Source organism: Mastigoproctus giganteus, chromosome 6 (assembly GCF_048544385.1).
Source record: "Mastigoproctus giganteus isolate SK-2022 chromosome 6, ASM4854438v1, whole genome shotgun sequence".
Taxonomy (NCBI): Eukaryota; Metazoa; Arthropoda; class Arachnida; order Uropygi; family Thelyphonidae; genus Mastigoproctus; species Mastigoproctus giganteus.
Window position 1 is genome coordinate 80,276,917 of NC_143580.1, and position 18,494 is coordinate 80,295,410.

The 18,494-nt window shown below is 38.8% G+C and overlaps 1 protein-coding gene across 1 annotated transcript in view; it reads left to right on the forward strand.

The window, feature by feature from the left end:
- Positions 1-18,494, forward strand: part of LOC150084430 (uncharacterized) — a 256,526-nt gene that overhangs the window by 234,149 nt on the left and 3,883 nt on the right. Inside the window, exons 7-8 of the mRNA XM_090376228.1 lie at positions 11,865-12,034; positions 16,291-16,364. Of these exons, the coding sequence (XP_090232354.1) occupies positions 11,865-12,034; positions 16,291-16,364 (244 nt within the window). The remainder of the gene's footprint in view (positions 1-11,864; positions 12,035-16,290; positions 16,365-18,494) is intronic.

Consider the following 18,494-nt stretch of genomic DNA (forward strand, 5'->3'; position numbering starts at 1 on the left):
AATATTTTGTGAACAATCAGTTAGTCGTAGCTTTCTTTGTATTGTTACAAAATATTGTACTTTTTAGGTAAAAATGCACATTACAAAAAACAATCCGTTATTCACAGCAGATGTCTTTTTTTCTTCTTTTGTACACCAATTTTCGAAGTTTATAGCAGAACTAACAATAAATATATTTTTTTGAAATTTCGTTAGAAGATCAAATATGCATCCAGTAAACATGCTGTACCGATATTGTTCCCTAAAAACAATTACAATGAACAAACTTTTTTTTAATTTTTTTTTTTATTAAATGGGCATTGTAGTGTTATCAGTTTTTTACAATTGCAGTGGCTCCAATGGCTTCCAATGTATGAATTTCCTTGGTTTTGTGTTAGTAGAATTTCATAATATGAAAAGATTGATACGTACATATCCAGTCTTAATATGGTAATTTTTAAATTTTGAATCTTATAAATGATCAGATCACAGATGAAAATTTTATTTTCATCTGTGATCTGACTGGTGGAGAAGCAGTCATAAGTTTAACACCGTTTTGGATCACCGAATGAATTAACACTCTCATCTGAAGAAAGAAAATATGATTATTGTTGAGCAATGGTACAGCTGCAGCTGTTAGGTTAAAGTTAACTTCCTAAACTTTATATATAAAAAAAACGTTTTGTGTGCTGTATGTGTGTGTGTGCGAGGAGAGAGAGAGAGAGAGAGAGAGAGAGAGAGAGAGAGAGAGAGAGAGAGAGAGAGAGGACTAAATTAATCAAATTTCTCAGTCATAATTCTACTGAAACATGATATCTCTGCAGGTAACACAAATACAGTTAGGTCCTCGACTTACGCGGGTTCGAATTACATGAATTCGTAGATAGAATGAAATACGAGTATGTTTTCTTAAACAATTTCGGTAGTTAGTTCGACCATCCCCTGAAGATACAGAGAAAATCTTTATCGTAAAGTAAAGATTTTTACAGTAAAGATACAATAATGTTCCCGCCACAGCCAGGAGGCCAGGGGCTTGACAATGATATAGGGTAATATAAAAATATGTACAGTATAACAAAAAGATAACTTAACATGAAATTAACTTAAAAACGTAGCATTAACCATTCAATAGATATGAGTATATACATAGTTGTGAGGCAGACAGTACACCAAGGTATGTACGCGTTCATATGTACAAGGCACATATTTCAAAATATTCACAGAAGTCAGAATATTTCACATGCATGAATTAAGTTGTTGTATACGGTTTCGCATTTTCTTGTTGGAGATATCGGGATGAGTCGACATCAGGGGCCAAACAAAAAGGGGAACAAGTTCGGCCAACGAGCGCCTGTAATTGCGATCCGAAGCGAATTTCTGGAGATCCACTCCGATCATTAGCAGGGCTTGTATTATAGGAAGTACTTGGCCAGGTAGGAATCTGTCACTGATCTTCAGCCTGTTCCGTTGTAGCTGAAGAAGAGGGACGGCTCTTAGGGAAGGAAGTGGAACATGCCACTGACACATATCCTACAAGTCAGGGGAGTTGATTTTGCCAACCAGCATTTTGGCTATGGTCACAGTTCTCCTCATGCCGATTATATGAGGCAGCCGCGGGATTTGAAGTTGGTCGGGCATGCTGGTGGTCCTCTGTTGGGGGGGGGGAGTCGATGTTTGCGGGTTGCCCACTTCAGTATCCAGTATTCGCTAGAGAGGATGGGCTTCGTGAGAGAAGGTACTGCGGAGGCCCATGTTTCAGAGGCATACAGAAAAGTAGGATACACAATGGTTTGCAGATATCTGATTATGGTTCTTGCGTCTGTGTTATGAAGAAGATGTTGACGGGCAATCCAGCGCATTCGTCTGATCTTGCGTAGAACACATTCAATGTGACAGTTGAACCTAAGGTTTGGATCGAAGGTTACACCGAGATCTTTGTGTTTAGTTACACTTGGAATAATTTCACCCTCCAGTGATGGTTGTATGAAGGTGGGACACTTCTTCAGAGAAAAAACCATAATAACAGATTTTTGCGGGTTTAAGACCGAAATGGTTGAGATGGCTAGAGAAAGCTGTGATCTTATTACAGATTTCCGATGCGATCACTCCTCTATCGGCTGATGGTGGTATTTCCGTTAGGAACTTTATGTCGTCGGCGTAGGTAATAAATAACATCATCTCTGTTACACACAAACGGAATAAGGAGGGCAGTAAAAAGTAGCCCCGATAAAACGCCACCTTGCGGCACACCTGCATTGATGGATCGAGTATAGGAGAGGTTGCAATGAGTGAGGTACACTGTTCTATTCCAGAGGAGCGAGTGCAGAAAAGCGAAAACGTCACCTTTGATCGGAAAGAAATTGGTTAGGAGATTCAGAAGAGCTGAGATGTTGAGGCTATCAAAAGCAGCTCTTCGATATCGGCATAAACAACCGCCATTTCTGATCTGGCCTCAAATGCATTTAGAATTGCCGTTTGGACTGCCAGAAGGTTGATCTATTAGGGAGAACATAATGGAGTTGCTTTGGTGGTTGTGGAAGAAGATGGCGTGTTATATGCGGAAGAAGGACTTTTTCCAGTAGCTTTAGGAGTGTGGATGCAGTGGATATCGGTCTATAGTGCTTCGGCTGGCTTGGTAGTTGAACTTTAGGTAGTTGGGCGAGAGCGTATTTGCTCCAGGATGCAGGAAACACCCTATGAGAGAGGATGGATTTGAACAAGTAGAGCAGAGGATCAAGGATATATGGACTGAGGCACTTTACGATGAAATGCGGGACTTTATCGACGCCAGCGGTGCATGACGGATGCAGCGAGTTGATGGCTCGAAGGAGCTGCTGTCGATCGATTTGAATGGAAAACAGCTCATCATCTGGACCAGCAATGGGGTCTGGTTGGTAATCATATGGTTGTGTGGTGTTGCTTGGTCAAAGCATATCAAATAAATGGCTTATCGTATCGAGTTGTTGGACACGAACGGTTTTCAACTTAGTCTAAAACAATAGGACCGAATTAATTGCATAAGTTGGGCACTTACTATCTTTTCGCTTTAATTAGAAGCATTACAAAATATTTTAATTTATATATTTACCAACAATAATTGTTAAATGTTTCTCTAAACTATACTCGAGTATAAATTTATTTACGTATTGTTAAAGGGGCGGTAGCAAAATAATTTGTACTAGAAGGGAGTTCCACACTAAAAATAAGATTGATGACCTACAAAAGGTAATATTTAAACAATATTTAAAATTATTATTTTCTTAAACAATATTTAAATGTACTATTTTCATGGTTGTATGTTGTCGGGGAAGGGGAGGAGAAGATTAGTATTTTAAAATAGTACTAACCGATATGCATTTAACTTTCCAGTAAAATATCATCATACATATATTGATGATATATTTGATATTTTTACAAGTTGTGGTGAGTTCAGCATCATTAAGAGATGCTGAACCGAATTAAATTGATCGTAAATTGAATTATTAAAGGAAGACCAGGGGCGAATTTTAAGAACACTATTATGATTAATTAATTAACTGACTATGTATATAAAGTGCTTAGCATCATAATACACAGCCATTTTGATGCTGAGCACTTTATAAACATAGTCTAAATTTGTTCGCAGCTTGAGGCTCTAGCCCTAAATGCGCCTTAATTAACTGATTAATTTCATTAAGAGAAAATATATGAAAGAGTAAAACTGATAATTTATAAGTAATTTCCTTATGTAATCTACTAATAAATGGCCTTATTGTATAATAAAAGTTTGTTATTTCATTTTGTGTGTCAGCCCCAATTCTCATGAGATATTACACACAGTTCTACCCAATACACATAATTGTAAAGAAATTAACTCTACTCTCAGTTTCTGAGAATTAATACAGCAGTCATTTCCATTATGGTGCTTTGAGGGGATCGCTTTTATTTAACGTTAACTGCACATGGAAAAACCTACATTATTACATTATTCGGGACAGGTGAGTGTTAGCAATTACTCTCTTTTTTAGGCCATGATTTAAAATATAATGCATATTTTACGAACCGTGCAGGCTGCAATTTTGTTGTAGAAAGCAAAAACAGTAAGAAACTTTTTAAGAAAGGGCATTTATTAACGTAAAATCAATGAGAGTAAAACCCAATGCGATATTTTTAGAAACAGTAAGTATAATAAACTTGCTACACATTCAGAACATAAACCTGATAAAAATGTATATCAGGATGATGATTTTCGGAGGTGTACTGTATGGAGTAGAGTTGTGGGGCTCAGCTGCAGACACCACAATTAAACCATTAAAAGCCGCTGAATACTGGCTCCTGAAGTGGGCAACCTGGAAGTGTCATCTCCCAGCACAGCAGCGCACAACACCGATGGCCAAAGCGCTGAATTTAACCAGGTTTTCAGCATTAATGCACGAGAGAAGAGTCTCTCGTGGTTGCCGGGAGAGTCTCAGCATGATTGCCGAATGATTGCCGGGAGAGTCTCAGCACCCAACGTTTGGGATACCGTGTGCTGACGGATTCCCCAACCAGCTCTCTGCTCCCAACATTTTAAAGATCGGTTCCTTCCTTATCAGAAGCTCCATCTGGTTCAATCCCTGGATGCGGATTTGTTTAAAATCATAGATGATGAAAAGTATAGACGGCTCATCCTAGATCTGCACGTGGTCTCCACAACTACCAACTGATCTCAGATCGTTCTGGCTGGGCAAGAAACTCTCAGAAAACCGGAGTCGAGGAAAATATCTTTTGTTATCACAATTTGTATTATTTTTCCTTCCAAGTAAATGTTATCTGCTATAAGAACTTTTTTTTATATATACTGTACATATCCAGGCAACTTACCTGTCAACAACATCCCAACGGATATGCTCGCCACCGTTAGCATCACCAGGAAGCAGCTTATAACTGCTATGAATAGATTGCCACCCACCGCAACTGCAGGCCCTGACCTTGTGCCACAATTCATGATCAAGTGTCTCAGCACGTTTATCATTGATCCACTACTCTCAATTTTTAACCGTATCTTAATGCAGCACTACTTTCCCCCTCTCTGGAACAGATATGCTGTGAGGCCACATCCTAAATGCCAATCTGCATCCCTCATTAAACAGTTCAGGCCAATCTCTCGCTCTTCCAGCCTCTTGAAACTTATGGAGAAGGCATTACTCTCAACCATCACCAATCAAATCATGCCTCACAAACCCCCACAAATTCACTATGCCATTCCCGGAAGATCCACAGTCACCAATTTAACTTCTATAACCAGCACCATTCTCAGTGCACTAGAAGCTAAAGCAGAACTTGCCGTTACGTATGTCGACCTGGAAGCTGCCTTCGACTCAATCAGCATTCCCTCACTCGTTCACCTCCTAGAAAATTACTTCCATATAACAGGCGACTTGTTGTGGTTTATCACAACCCTGCTATCAGACAGAATCATTGTCCTTACAGCGGATCAAAATATAATTTCAAGAAAAATCACTGCAGGAGTTCCCCAAGGCGGAGTCCTCTCCGGAGCATTATTTACTGCAGTCATTATTCCGTTTGTTCAAGAGAGAGAAGACATAATCTGCTGTGCTGACGATATTAAGCTACACGCCCAGATCAACCCGGAGGAACATATCTCAAAAATTAATGAAAAGATCAATCGAAAGCTACACGACTTAGAATCCTATCTCCATCAATTTGGACTACTTATTAATCCGGCAAAATCAGCCCAAATTGTCTTTTCGTTGAAGCACCAACCCACTGACGTCCAAGTTTCTCTAAATGGCATTCTCCTTCCAGTGGTAAATACACACACAGACTTGGGAGTAGTTTTCGATTGCAAACTGACCTTCAAGCCCCACATCGACAAGCTCATAACAAAATTCTGCAAGATGCGGTGGACTACCAAACAACAACTACTTCACGTTAAGGATCTGGATGTGACTCGGCGGTACATATACACCTCTGTATACTCCGTCGTGTTATACGCCTCAGAAATATGGGCATCTGCAGCCCCCACGAATATCAAGCGTGTGTACTCCTCCGAATACTGGCTCCTTCGTTAGATCACACATGAACATCATCGTCCACCCCAGCAAAGAACAACTGCGATGGCAACCGCACTGAATTTTGCCCGACTGCCAAATCTTATAATGGAAAGACGCCTCGCCCTAACTGTCAAAATGACCACTGGAATAATCTCGGAGCCAAACATATGGGAACTGTGCAGCTGGAGGATCCCTCAACCCGGACTGAGATCAGCTCCAACCCTTATAGCCAACCATAACAGACTAGCCCTCAGCGACCGCTTCCTCCCCAAGCAGATGCTTATCACAGTACAAGCAATCAAAGGCGACCTCTACAAATTTGTCAAGGACCGCAAATACCGGAGGGAGATCCTTGATGACCTACACCCAACCAGGCAAACTGCACAGTAATGTGGCAGTATAATAAATGTAAAAATGATGTCTGTATAATATTGTACATAATGTGAAAAATACTGTATAACATTTTTATGAATATTGTGAATAAGTTAACTGAAACGTATTATATTGTTGGCCCTGGGGGATGAACCCGAACTTCGATGTGGGCCCCGTCCTCAAGGCCTTTGTACACCAGCCAATGTGAAGCCCCTGGCATTCCTGCCGTGAAGGGTAAAATTGTATACATCCTTTGTACACAATAAAGATTATTTATTTATTTATTTATATATAATCTGCCTATAATTAATCTTTATAATCCCGGCGAGGTTATCTCTGCCGTTTGTTAACCCTTGACATGATGCCGTGAAGGGTTGTGGTACCTGCGTGTACCGATGAACTTTACAATAAAGATGTTATTTATAAATCGACATGCACACATGTTCTTGTTTTTATCTTTATTTATTCCTAAGAGACACCCGCTTAGGCTATTAACCAGGGGGTGCACATTCATATATACAAATATAAGTTATATACATAATTATCCATTTATAATTTATACATATCGTAAGTATACAAAATATACATTGTCTAATTAATTATATTATACATATCATTGCCTTATTTTACATGACGGGCAGATAGAAAGAGAGCACAAGCATAATTTGTAATTTTACAAGCAATTAGAGAATTTTATTTTATTTTTATTTTATTTTATTTTATTTTATTTTATTAATAAAAAGATACACAACAGGTAACCATTAACAGTGTATCTGAGATCAGATCAGATCAATAAACATAATAACAATAATGTGAAATCCTACAGGACGATAAACATTGATATAGATTCAAACAATAAAAGCATATTTACAAAAGAGGATTGTATTAAGTTAAGTTACCGGTAAAACAAGTAATAATTAATCCGTTAAAGAATAGAAAAATAATATAACAAATAATAAGCTACAATAATTAGATGCGAGCTAGTCACTTTGCAGTTTAAGAGAAGAGGCAAACTTGTGGATGGAGTTCATCAGTGATTGGGAGTTGTCAAAGAAGTCAATGAGAGAGTCATTTGCTGATTTGCTGATTCTGTTCAGTGGACTGAACTTCATAAAGTCCGTGTTGGCAGAGTCAAGGCGAAACGGTGTAAGGTTCCTGACTTGTCTACAGGGAGCATTGAAGTTTATTTTACTCAGGATATCAGATGCTTCATAAATTCCAGTGATTACTTTGGCTACGAGGGCGATGTCAGCAGTAACTCTTCTAGTGCACAGAGGCCTTAGATGAAAGTAATCACACAGCGATTCATAATACACTGAGTGATAGAATAGAGGATTGCGGTACGTAAGGTAACGGATAAAGTTTTTTTGGACTGCTTCAATTTTGTTAGTTAAAGTCTTTGTGTGAGGATTCCAGATGGGTGAACTGAATTCAAGGATTGGCAGAACAATAGTTTTATAAAGGATAACCGCATATCTGTAGTTTTTGAACTTGTATGTGTTCCGTTTGATGAATCCCAGTGTTTTGAATGCTTTGCTGGTGATTTTAAGGACATGGGCATCGAATTTAGCACTGCTGGAAAAGAGAATCCCTAAGTCGTTAACTTGGTCACACCTTTCGATGATCACAGAGTTAATACTATACTCCGTATTCATTAGTTGTGGAGATCTGCAAGATGAGAAAGAGATAACTTTGCACTTCGAGGGGTTAGCAGACAAGCCATTCAGAGATAGCCATGTTCAGAGATAGAATGTTCACATCAACACCATTATTTACAGCGAGTTCACAGAAAGATAAGACGTATAATGTAAACATAACAGGAGCAGAGCAATAAACAGTCTCGACCAGTTCATTCTTCATTTCCTGCATTCTGTTTTGTTTTCATCTGTGGGCTTCACTCATCATTTATAGGTGGAGTAATGCATTTTGAAACATTTCAGTCCTTGAAACTTTGTATGCCCGAGCATACAAAGCTTTTCTGGGTCTGCTTGAAGATCTTAGTATCCATTAAGATCTTGTAGATCTTAATGGTGTTAAAAGGAAAAAATCGCTGAAGGCTTCCCAGCTGTGTGAGCGCGCTGCTGAGTGGAGGGGATGGTGTCCTATTCGCCCACCTTTGGGTCATACGGGGTCATTTTTCGGCGAGTAATCACCAGTTAGCAGTTTCGCAAGCTTGAAAATGTTCTTGGTGACAATTATGTGAGACCAACGCGTGACATCCAAGTTATAAACGTACTAAATGATAATGGACATATATAAAATGATTTGTAGAAGAAGAAGAATCTTTATTGTACCTAACTGGATGCACGCGCACATCCAATTATATTATATTATATATAAATTATGAACGCAGTATGTCTATGATCTGAATACCAGTTATCCAAAAATAGACATACGTGATGTGTGATAAATAGGCAAGCGCACACCTAAAGGGACATGCGCACGCGCATTTGTTTTTGTACTTTGTTGCGGCCTCCAGGGTTTCCCTGGAAGCCGCAACAAAGTACAAAAACAAATGAAGCTACATGAGCATACAAAAATCATAGACATGGGCATAAATGGAAATGCGCAAGCCCATACCAAAATCGACATGCGCACGCGAATACATAAATCGACATGCGCGCGCATACCCAAATAGACACGCGCATTTTTTGTAGCCCCCAGGGTTTTTTTTTTGCGGCCTCCAGGCCTCCCCTATGTGGATTCCAGGGTTGTTTTTTTTTTTTTTTTTGCGGCCTCCAGTCCTTCCCTACCTCAGGATTTCCCCGAAAACATAAATAAATGGCTACGTGGGCATACATAGACATGCGCACGCGCATAGGTAAATGGACAAACGCATACGTAAATCGACATGCGCACGCGCATATCGATTTAGGTATGCGCGTGCGCACGCACATACAAAAATCTACATGCGCACGCGCATTTTTTTGCGGCCTCCTATTTTTTTGGCCACGATTTTTTGCGGCGGGGTTTTTGTATGCGCGTTTTTTTTTTGTATGCTTGATTTTTTTTTTTTTTTTTTTTTTGATTTGGTAGTTGTTGGCGCATCGGCTTCTGTGGCCATATTGCACCTCCCAAGGTTTTTGCAGTGCTTTGATCCAAGCCCGAGGCGGGAATCGAACCCGCGACCTTTGGGTTGCCGGGCAGGTACTTTACCCACTCGGCTAGCCCGGTCTGCTTTTTGTATGCTCATGTAGCCGAAGCTACACATACAAAAATCAGACATGCTCACGCGCATACGTAAATGGACATGCGCACGCGCATACGTAAATGGACATGCGCACGCGCATACCTAAATGGACATGCGCACGCGCATATGTAAATCGACATGCGCACGTGCATACCTAAATGGACATGCGCACGCGCATACAAAAATCGACATGCGCACGCGCATACAAAAATTGACATACGCACGCGTATATAAAACGCGCATACAAAAATCGATATGTGCGCACATTTGCGGCCTCCAGGGTTTATGCCCCTATTGCACGTGGGCATAAAAATCAGACATGCCCACGTGCATACGCAAATGGACATGCGCACGCGCATACGCAAATCGACATGCGCACGCACATACCTAAATCGACATGCGCACGCGCATACAAAAATCGACATGCGCACGCGCATATGTAAATCGACATGCGCACGCGCATACCTAAATCGACATGCGCACGCGCATACGTAAATCGACATGCGCACGCGCATACCTAAATGGACATGCGCACGCGCATATGTAAATCGACATGCGCACGCGCATACAAAAATCGACATGCGCACGCGTATATAAAACGCGCATACAAAAATCGATATGCGCGCACATCTGCTATGCCCCTATTGCACGTGGGCATAAAAATCAGACATGCGCAGGCGCATACCTAAATCGACATGCGCACGCGCATACGCAAATCGACATGCGCACGCGCATACGTAAATGGACATGCGCACGCGCATACGTAAATCGACATGCGCACGCGCATACGCAAATCGACATGCGCACGTGCATACAAAAATCGATATGCACACGCGCATATGTAAATAGACATGCGCACGCGTGTATAAAACGCGCATACAAAAATCGATATGCGCACGCGCATTTGTGGTCTCCAGTGTTATACTCCCCTGTTATACTCCCCTGTTGTATGTGGGCATAAAATCTATTTATCTATGCGCACGCGCATAAATAGATTGATAGACATGCGCGTGCGCATGTCTATCAATTGACATGCACATGCGCATACCTAAATAGATCACGCGCATACAAAAATCGATATGCGCACGCGCATTTGCGGCCTCCCTATGGGCATAAAAATCAAGCAATGCGCACGCGCATACGCTAAATTGGCATGCTCACGCGCACACCTAAATGGACATGCGCACGCGCATAGGTAAATCGACATGCGCGGTGCGCATGTCCATGTATGCGCACCTTTTGTCACTGGCATACCTAAATGGACATGCACACGCGCATTGTGGCGTCCAGGGTTTTTTGCCCCTATCGCCAAAGGTACATTAAAAATCAGGGCATAAAAAATCAGACATGCGCACGCGCATAGATAAATGAGCAAGGGCACGCCTATTTACGTAAGCGCATACGTAAATAGACATGCGCACGCGCATAGATAAATCAGCATGCGCATGCGCATACGTAAATAGACATGCGCACGCACATACGTAAATGGACATGTGCATACGCAATGGGTAAATGGGTAATGGGAAAAAAGGGCCTATGGTAAATGGATATGCGCAATCCGAAAATCAACGTGCGCACGCTCATACAAAAATCAACATGCGGAACAAAAATCAACAACAGGTCCATTTATGCGCATAAATGTCATGTGCGTCCATTATGCATATATTTTTTTATTTAATATATTTTTTATTATCATCACCTCAGTTGCATAAAATTACAATAGCACAAATTTACCTAAGGTGAATTTGTGCCCGTGTAATGAAAGCACTCGACCCACGAGCTTTCCCAATCCCTTTCCCTTTTGAAACTCAATGATATCTTTACTACGTCTCATAACTGCTGCTTTTTAAATTTGACTTGTACAAAAGACGCAAATTTGTGTGGCATTTGAATGCATAGTTATATCAACTGTATGCAACCTAAAACCAGAAGTGGCCCAAGGCCCAAGGACTCAGCTCAAAGCTAGAGCCTAATTTTCTTTAGGCTCTAGCTTTGAGCTGGGCAGCTGAGTGGTTGATGGGTATCTTTAATTGCTTTTAGAGCTTCAACTGTTTTCTTCGAGCAATCATGTTTGCACATCAGAACGCTAAATTTTCGGTGAGCTCCTCACACTATTTGCACAGAAACACATAAACGCATTCCCTTTGACTGTAGTGCGCCACTACAAAAAATTTAACAAACAAACAAACTATTTTTTATTATTTTATTTATTTTTTCTATTATTTTGTTTATTTATTATTTTATTTTTTATTTTAATTATTTATTTATTTATTTATTGTTTTCTGCAGGAACCTCGAATTTGGATTCTACGTTAAGGGAATGTGTCAATCTTTGTGTTCCTCTGCTGGAACATATTCACATTTTGGTAATTACACTGGGAAACAATGGAGTTTTGCTCGTCTCTAATCTCCCGCAGGGTGCCCATTTTCCAGTTAGAGGAAGCAGAAAGGAAAAGAACGTATGTAGATTCCTTAAATTGTGAAAGGACTACTTTTAGACTTTTTTTTTTTTTTTTTTTTGAATACTGTATATCTGATTATAATAATTTCATCTTGCACCAGATGGAGAATAAGATTATTGCACAACTATCACGCCTGTGAGACCAGCTTAGTGTTTCTTTTTAACTGTGATAATACAGTTCATACTTTAAATCCTCTTTTTGTTCGTAGTTTAGTTGATGTTGGGATAAATTGCATTCATAATTTCGATCGTTTTCCATTCTTCTGAAGATGAATTCGCAGACATTATGCGGCACTTAGCAAAACAAAGGCTAAAAACGCTGTGGCCCTCGCTGGTTTCTCATTGGATAGTTTCCTTGCTCTTCTGCACCATGTAAGAAAAGCCTTGTTCGATTCCTGTCGTCCGATAAATTACTTCCCGTTGAGTGAATAACTTTCATAATAATTTTGTACACCATCACCAAATTAGTCATTTTCATGTGAGGGTTGCACGCTTTCTCTCGGTAACTCCGATTTTTCATCTCAAAAAATAAGTCAAGTGGCCACAGAACACAATTTACAGACGCGATGTACTTATACCTCGTCGTCTTAGTTCTATATCTTCGGTGCATATTCTAAAGAATCCAACCAAAATATAACCTTATAAAAAAAAACTTTTGAATTGAATCCCATTAACTTTTTTTTCCCATAGTTTCTCTAGTGGTTTCGCTAACTATCTTTTATTGTTTCACACCACTTCCTCCCGATGTAGCCCAGTAAGGGTTATCACTCCAATTATTATGGCCAGCTGCCAATGCCCTAGTGATTAAAATGTGGCTGTGTCAGGGTCGAGCTAAGATATTTTTTCGCCTGAAGATTGTATATTTATTATAATAGCTTGCTTTTTTATTGATTTCTTTATTGATATTTACGTATAAATAAACATTAAATACTCCGCACCTTTCGCAAATGACACCCTCACTTGCCGACGCAGCTCCGAGTTGTGCAGAAATTCTGATGAAGGAAGGTCAAACTTAATGTCTAAGTTTACAGATAATTCAAAGGTTGGCAAGATGGTTAATGTCACAATCAATGCATACCACTGCAACAAGACTAGAGAAGTGGCTGTGGTTTATCATTGATAAATGCAAGGTACTACATATATTTTGGTTGGATTCTTTAGAATGTCCACCGAAGATATAGAACTAAGACCAAGAGGTATAAGTACATCGCGTCTGTAAATTGTGGGCAGTCTAATCCCAGAATAGCATATTAACATAAGTTCTCTCAGCAGTAACAAATGGGCTGCTAGTGCGGTTCTCTCAATCATATACAGGAATTTTGCCACCAGAGACAAGGAGGCGATTATCTTGTATAGTTTAATTGTTAGGCTGCATCTTGAGCACTGCATGCAGGTCTGCAAGCCTCGTTTTAAGAAGGATATCGATTAGTAGAAACAGTTAAGTAAGGAGAAAGGCAACGTGAAAGTTCTTTTACCACGTAAAAGTTCAGTTCTGCAAACTTTAAATGGATTGAGTAAACTAAATGTGGAGAGCATCCTTCATTTTTATTGGACATTGCATAAAGGAGACATAAATTTAAATTGAAAAACGATGCTTGCAAGATGCATGCGGAAATTTGCTTTCAGTTACTGTTATTGCATTTTAGGAACATCGGCGATTCAGACCATATACCTTACGTTTGTAAATTGCGTGGGTTCTGTGGTCGATATGCCTGTTTGCTGTACAAAACATTCGAATTTCCCTGAGAAAAAAAACAAAAATTCCATGCTACCCTCTCCTGAAACCGACTAATTCAGTCATGTTGTGAAAAATGCCTGTAATAATTCCTCGTGTCATTGACGGGATTCGAACATGGCCTTTTCTACGCTGTATTAGATGGCTGATTATATCCACTGTGCTACCGCTAGGGCATGCTTTCAACCAGAAGGTACTACCTTGTTGTAATAAACTTCCATCTGATGTTGTGGAAGTGCGTAGTTTGAATAAATTTAAAAGGAAGAATTAGACAAATTATTATGTGGGTTGAACAGTTGATTGTTTTTTTTTTTTTTTTTGGCTGATGGCTGTATAATCTTGCTTTGTTGAATCATTTGCCACTATTCATACTGATACGTACATCAGTGAGAGTTACTTTCAAGATCAAATTCTTGATTAAGATAATGTCCTAATACAAACTGGAAATTTCCCTCTATTTTTAAAATATCCTTACATACCATTATTACTACAGATTTACTGGTCACACAATTTTTCTGAGAATCAAAATAGTGAAGAATTGTTGGAGTGGTTTGTTTTATGTACCAAAATAACTGAGGCCATGAGGTGTCAGTCACAGAGTATGTTCTTTTATCAGTTTACCAGTTTGCTGGACCGAAAACCCAACTTTCTGGGAAATGAAACCATGCAAACTTACTCCGAGATTGATTAAATGAGCTATGTTGTAAAACATTTCGCTAAAACATTCCTCCTGTCGGTTAGGGATTCAAACTGCGCTTTTTCACAGTGTGGAAGGACTGAATCATAACCACTGAACCGCGAGGGAATGATGAAAAACGGAACTTGTGGGTACTGAACGCAAACGTGTGGGACATATAGTTTCGTGACATCTGGTGCAGTACATCTGCACCAGATGTCACGAAGACATCTGACTTCGCTGAAGACATCTGACTTCCGTGTTATAAGGTCAGAATAGAATTTTCTTGGTTTTCCAGGTCTCCCAACTTCTCTCTATTGGCCTTTTTACTTCTGCGAATGGTTTGAACGTCGATCAGACTGATACGAGTATGTTTCCTATGTGTAGAAAACTCAAAAGGTCGCATTTTTATAGTCAAATAATAACATTTTGACTTCTTTTGTATATTACATAAACTATATTATCATTTGTCTTTAAACCACAGGGGATTAAAGTGGGGTTAAAAATGGTACAATTACTTGGATTTAATTTTATACTGTGTTGTCAAAGGTGTTTTGTTTTTTGTTGTGTATTCAGAAGATATGCTGAGTGAAAGGCATGATGATGATAGGTCCATTAAATACTACTTGCTGTCTTCAGATAGAGAAGAAAGGAAATTTCTAGTTTAATACAATAAATACTTTAGATATAAATACTCCGTGGCTTATTAGCAGAGTGAAAACTTCTATTTGTAAAACTCCGCACTTTAACACCATTGAACTACTTGTTGTTTTCCAAACGTGCAGTTAAGTGTTATTAATTTAATTTAATCTAAATTCAGAAGAGATTTCTATCATTAGCTACTACACTAACTAGCCAAAAAATTAGGTATTCAAATATAAATTGTCACTTAGTATGATCCCAAGTTTCTTGGTCTGAGCCTAGTCGATATGGTAATGGGGAAGACAAGTGATCGTTCCAATTTTCAAAAAGGTATTATTGTTGGAGCATGTTTAGCAGTAGCCACAATTGAGAAAACACTGGTGTGTTGAAAGCAACTATCCGTAAAGAAGTGTGCAACTTTACTGATGAGTGGAAGACGAAAAGAGACTTCAGTCCTAAAAGTCCTTCAGTCCGAATTTAAACAAAGAAATACCCATTTCCAACGAGGCAAGTGTTGAATCTGAGATTTGATAGCCGTGCTTTTTTTTTTTTTTTTTTTTTTTTGTGGCGTGAACCTCTTGAAGCCATGCATCCAGGCTGTGTCGTGTTCGCCACTGATGAGGCTAGAGTTACTATCATGGTATTGGTTATGTTCTGTTGGTACGGACTGGGTCTTCTCACACTGTTGGAACGTCATGTTACCTACAATAAATATCTTTTTGTCGCGTAGGACCAATTTCATCCTGCAGTGCTTCAATTTTATTCGGATTGCAATGGATTATTTCAAGACGACAACTGAAATATTCACCATGCAAAAATTGTATCCGAATGGTTCGTGGAACATTCCCAAGATTTCCAACATATACTCTGGCTGCCTAGTTCTCCACATCTGAATTCAATTGAGAACATCTAGGATATGTTGGAAAGAACAATTAAGCTTTGCAGTTCTCTACCGACTAAAATACAGCAGCTGATAAATATTCTGATGAAAATGGTCAAATCTGGAACTAGACTTCCTCAGTCACCTATTGGAATCCATACCACGACGTATAAATGGTGCAATTCAGGCCCTGCTAGACGTTGAATAAAGATTTCTAATCTTTTGGCCAGTGAATATAATTATGTAAATGTTTTGTTTGAAAACTTTTGCGCTTCTTGATATAAAAGGTTTTTTTTCTATCACTTAATCTATATATTTCAGAACTGTGTAAGAGCTCTTCATTATCCTGTGCCAATTCCTCAGACTGTGGTAAGTGCGTCAGGAGCGGGGGACTGGTAAGTTACGAAACATATTATGTTTAATTTCTGTCGCTGAATTGTCTTACATTTTTTTTTTTTTTTTTTGCTTCAGGATTAAATAACGGTATAGAGGCAAGTCCGGAAAGACTATAAAACTTGCATACACAGCGTGGCAACCTTCGATTGTGGCAAAAATGCGATTTTTGAAACCTGAAGCTGATTCTCAGGAACATAGTTGACAATATCAGTAAACTTTAGTACTGTACTTTATAAATCATAAATTATGCAAAAAACAGCAATTCTTTATTATCTCTCAACATTTCGGCTAATACATCTTCACTGGTACATTATAATTTCATATGCGGCTCGAGATGAACATAAGCTTTGCTGATGCATATTAGGGAAAGCTTTGTTATCGAAACCCAAATAGAGCTATTACTATAATTGACAAATTTATTCCTTCCCTCTCTTTGTCTTTCTGACGTCCCTGAATAAATACATTTTCTATTTATACTCTGGATCAAACACACATGGTCAGAGGAGTTTACGTTAGAAAGCATAGGAGATCACGTGGGCTCAAACCACTATTAGCTCAAACGTGTATACTGTTCTAGTTTGGTGTTAACGCTCCCCCACTTCAGTCATCATGGATTCTGTGGTATTATGCAAATAGATTCCTGCCAAAATATGTTGAAGCAGCTTAGGACGTTAATAATTAAAAACAGCCTTGGAATCAGTGGTGAAGCGTTTCCTGAACTGTGAGGTAACATAGTCGACTGGATGCGTTTTATAATTGGGTTTACAATGTCCATCACATAATCAAACGCGTATACTACTCTACACGCTCGTCTATTATTATTCTGCATACTCAGTTTTCTACGTATTCACTAAACCGATTGAGGCATTTAGGCACTAATCAATTATTCTTGCAACTATTAAAGAAATCTGGGCTTCCTGCATATAATCAGTCGTAATTTGTTTGCAGAACAACTCTTTTGAATCGGAATCGCCTTGAAAGATGTAGTTTTAAATGTGTAAACACGCAAAAGTGAGGACCGGATAAAGAGTTTAAAAATATATGCAATTGAGTAAAAAACAGCAATTAATCTTTCATAAAAGTAAATATTTGTCTCACGGTAATCCCAAATTAATACTAACTTTCGGGCAATACCCACTCTTTCTAGAATTACTTAAGTAAAAAGTCCGTTGGGCTCTGAAAGGAGACCCCCATGGTCAGATCACATCTTAAATGCAGTATACAAAGTCTGAGAGCTTCATTTCAGGAATGATATTGACTTCCTTGAAAGGATACAATAGAAGGCAACAACATTAGGAGGGGACACCAAAAACTGATGTCTCCTTTAGGAGGAGACGTCAATTTTGTAAGCTATAAAATTTGGAAACCACACCTCACAATCGGAATCTGATTGAGGTGTTTGAGGTCTTGAATGAATTGAATGGATTTAATGGTGGGGATATATTTTCTCTTTCTGTGACGATGCACATAAGGAGACTTATATTCAAATTAAGCAAAGTCAATATTCAAATTAAGCAAAGTTTAGTCAATGAATAATCAACTATTGGAACAAGTAGCCACCTGGCTTTGTAGAATCAGGGAGTTAAAGAAGGATTAGGTAAATATTTAGAAGTATAAGAATAAGATGAACAAGGCTAACCGCAAGCAGCCATCCCAGAGTATGAACAAAAAATGTAGGCTTAACGTAGCTGAGTGGTGAACGGTAAGGAGAGGTAACACGCGCATTGGAGTTGACCGCAGTCAGAGCTCACATAATTGCTAAATGGGTTATATTGTATTCACTCTCAAAATGATTAGTTGTAAACACCTCTGACGTATATGATCGTGCGTCAGTATAAATGAAACATTAAATATATAAAAATTAGGAGACATTTTATTTTTATTTATCCGTTAATTTTATTTTTTAAGACAGATGCATTGTTCTGACATTTTAACGCTAATACCAAGATAGCAAACAATATAAGCAAATTATATTAGGGTAAGTTGGCGGGGGACACTACAATTAAGGGAGTTTCTTATTTACATACTTTGGAAGTAAAGATGTCTAACACCATAATAAAATAATTTAATTCCTGTTGTTCATTAATAAAATATATAACAAATGTAGTGATATTTTAAAAATTATCTCT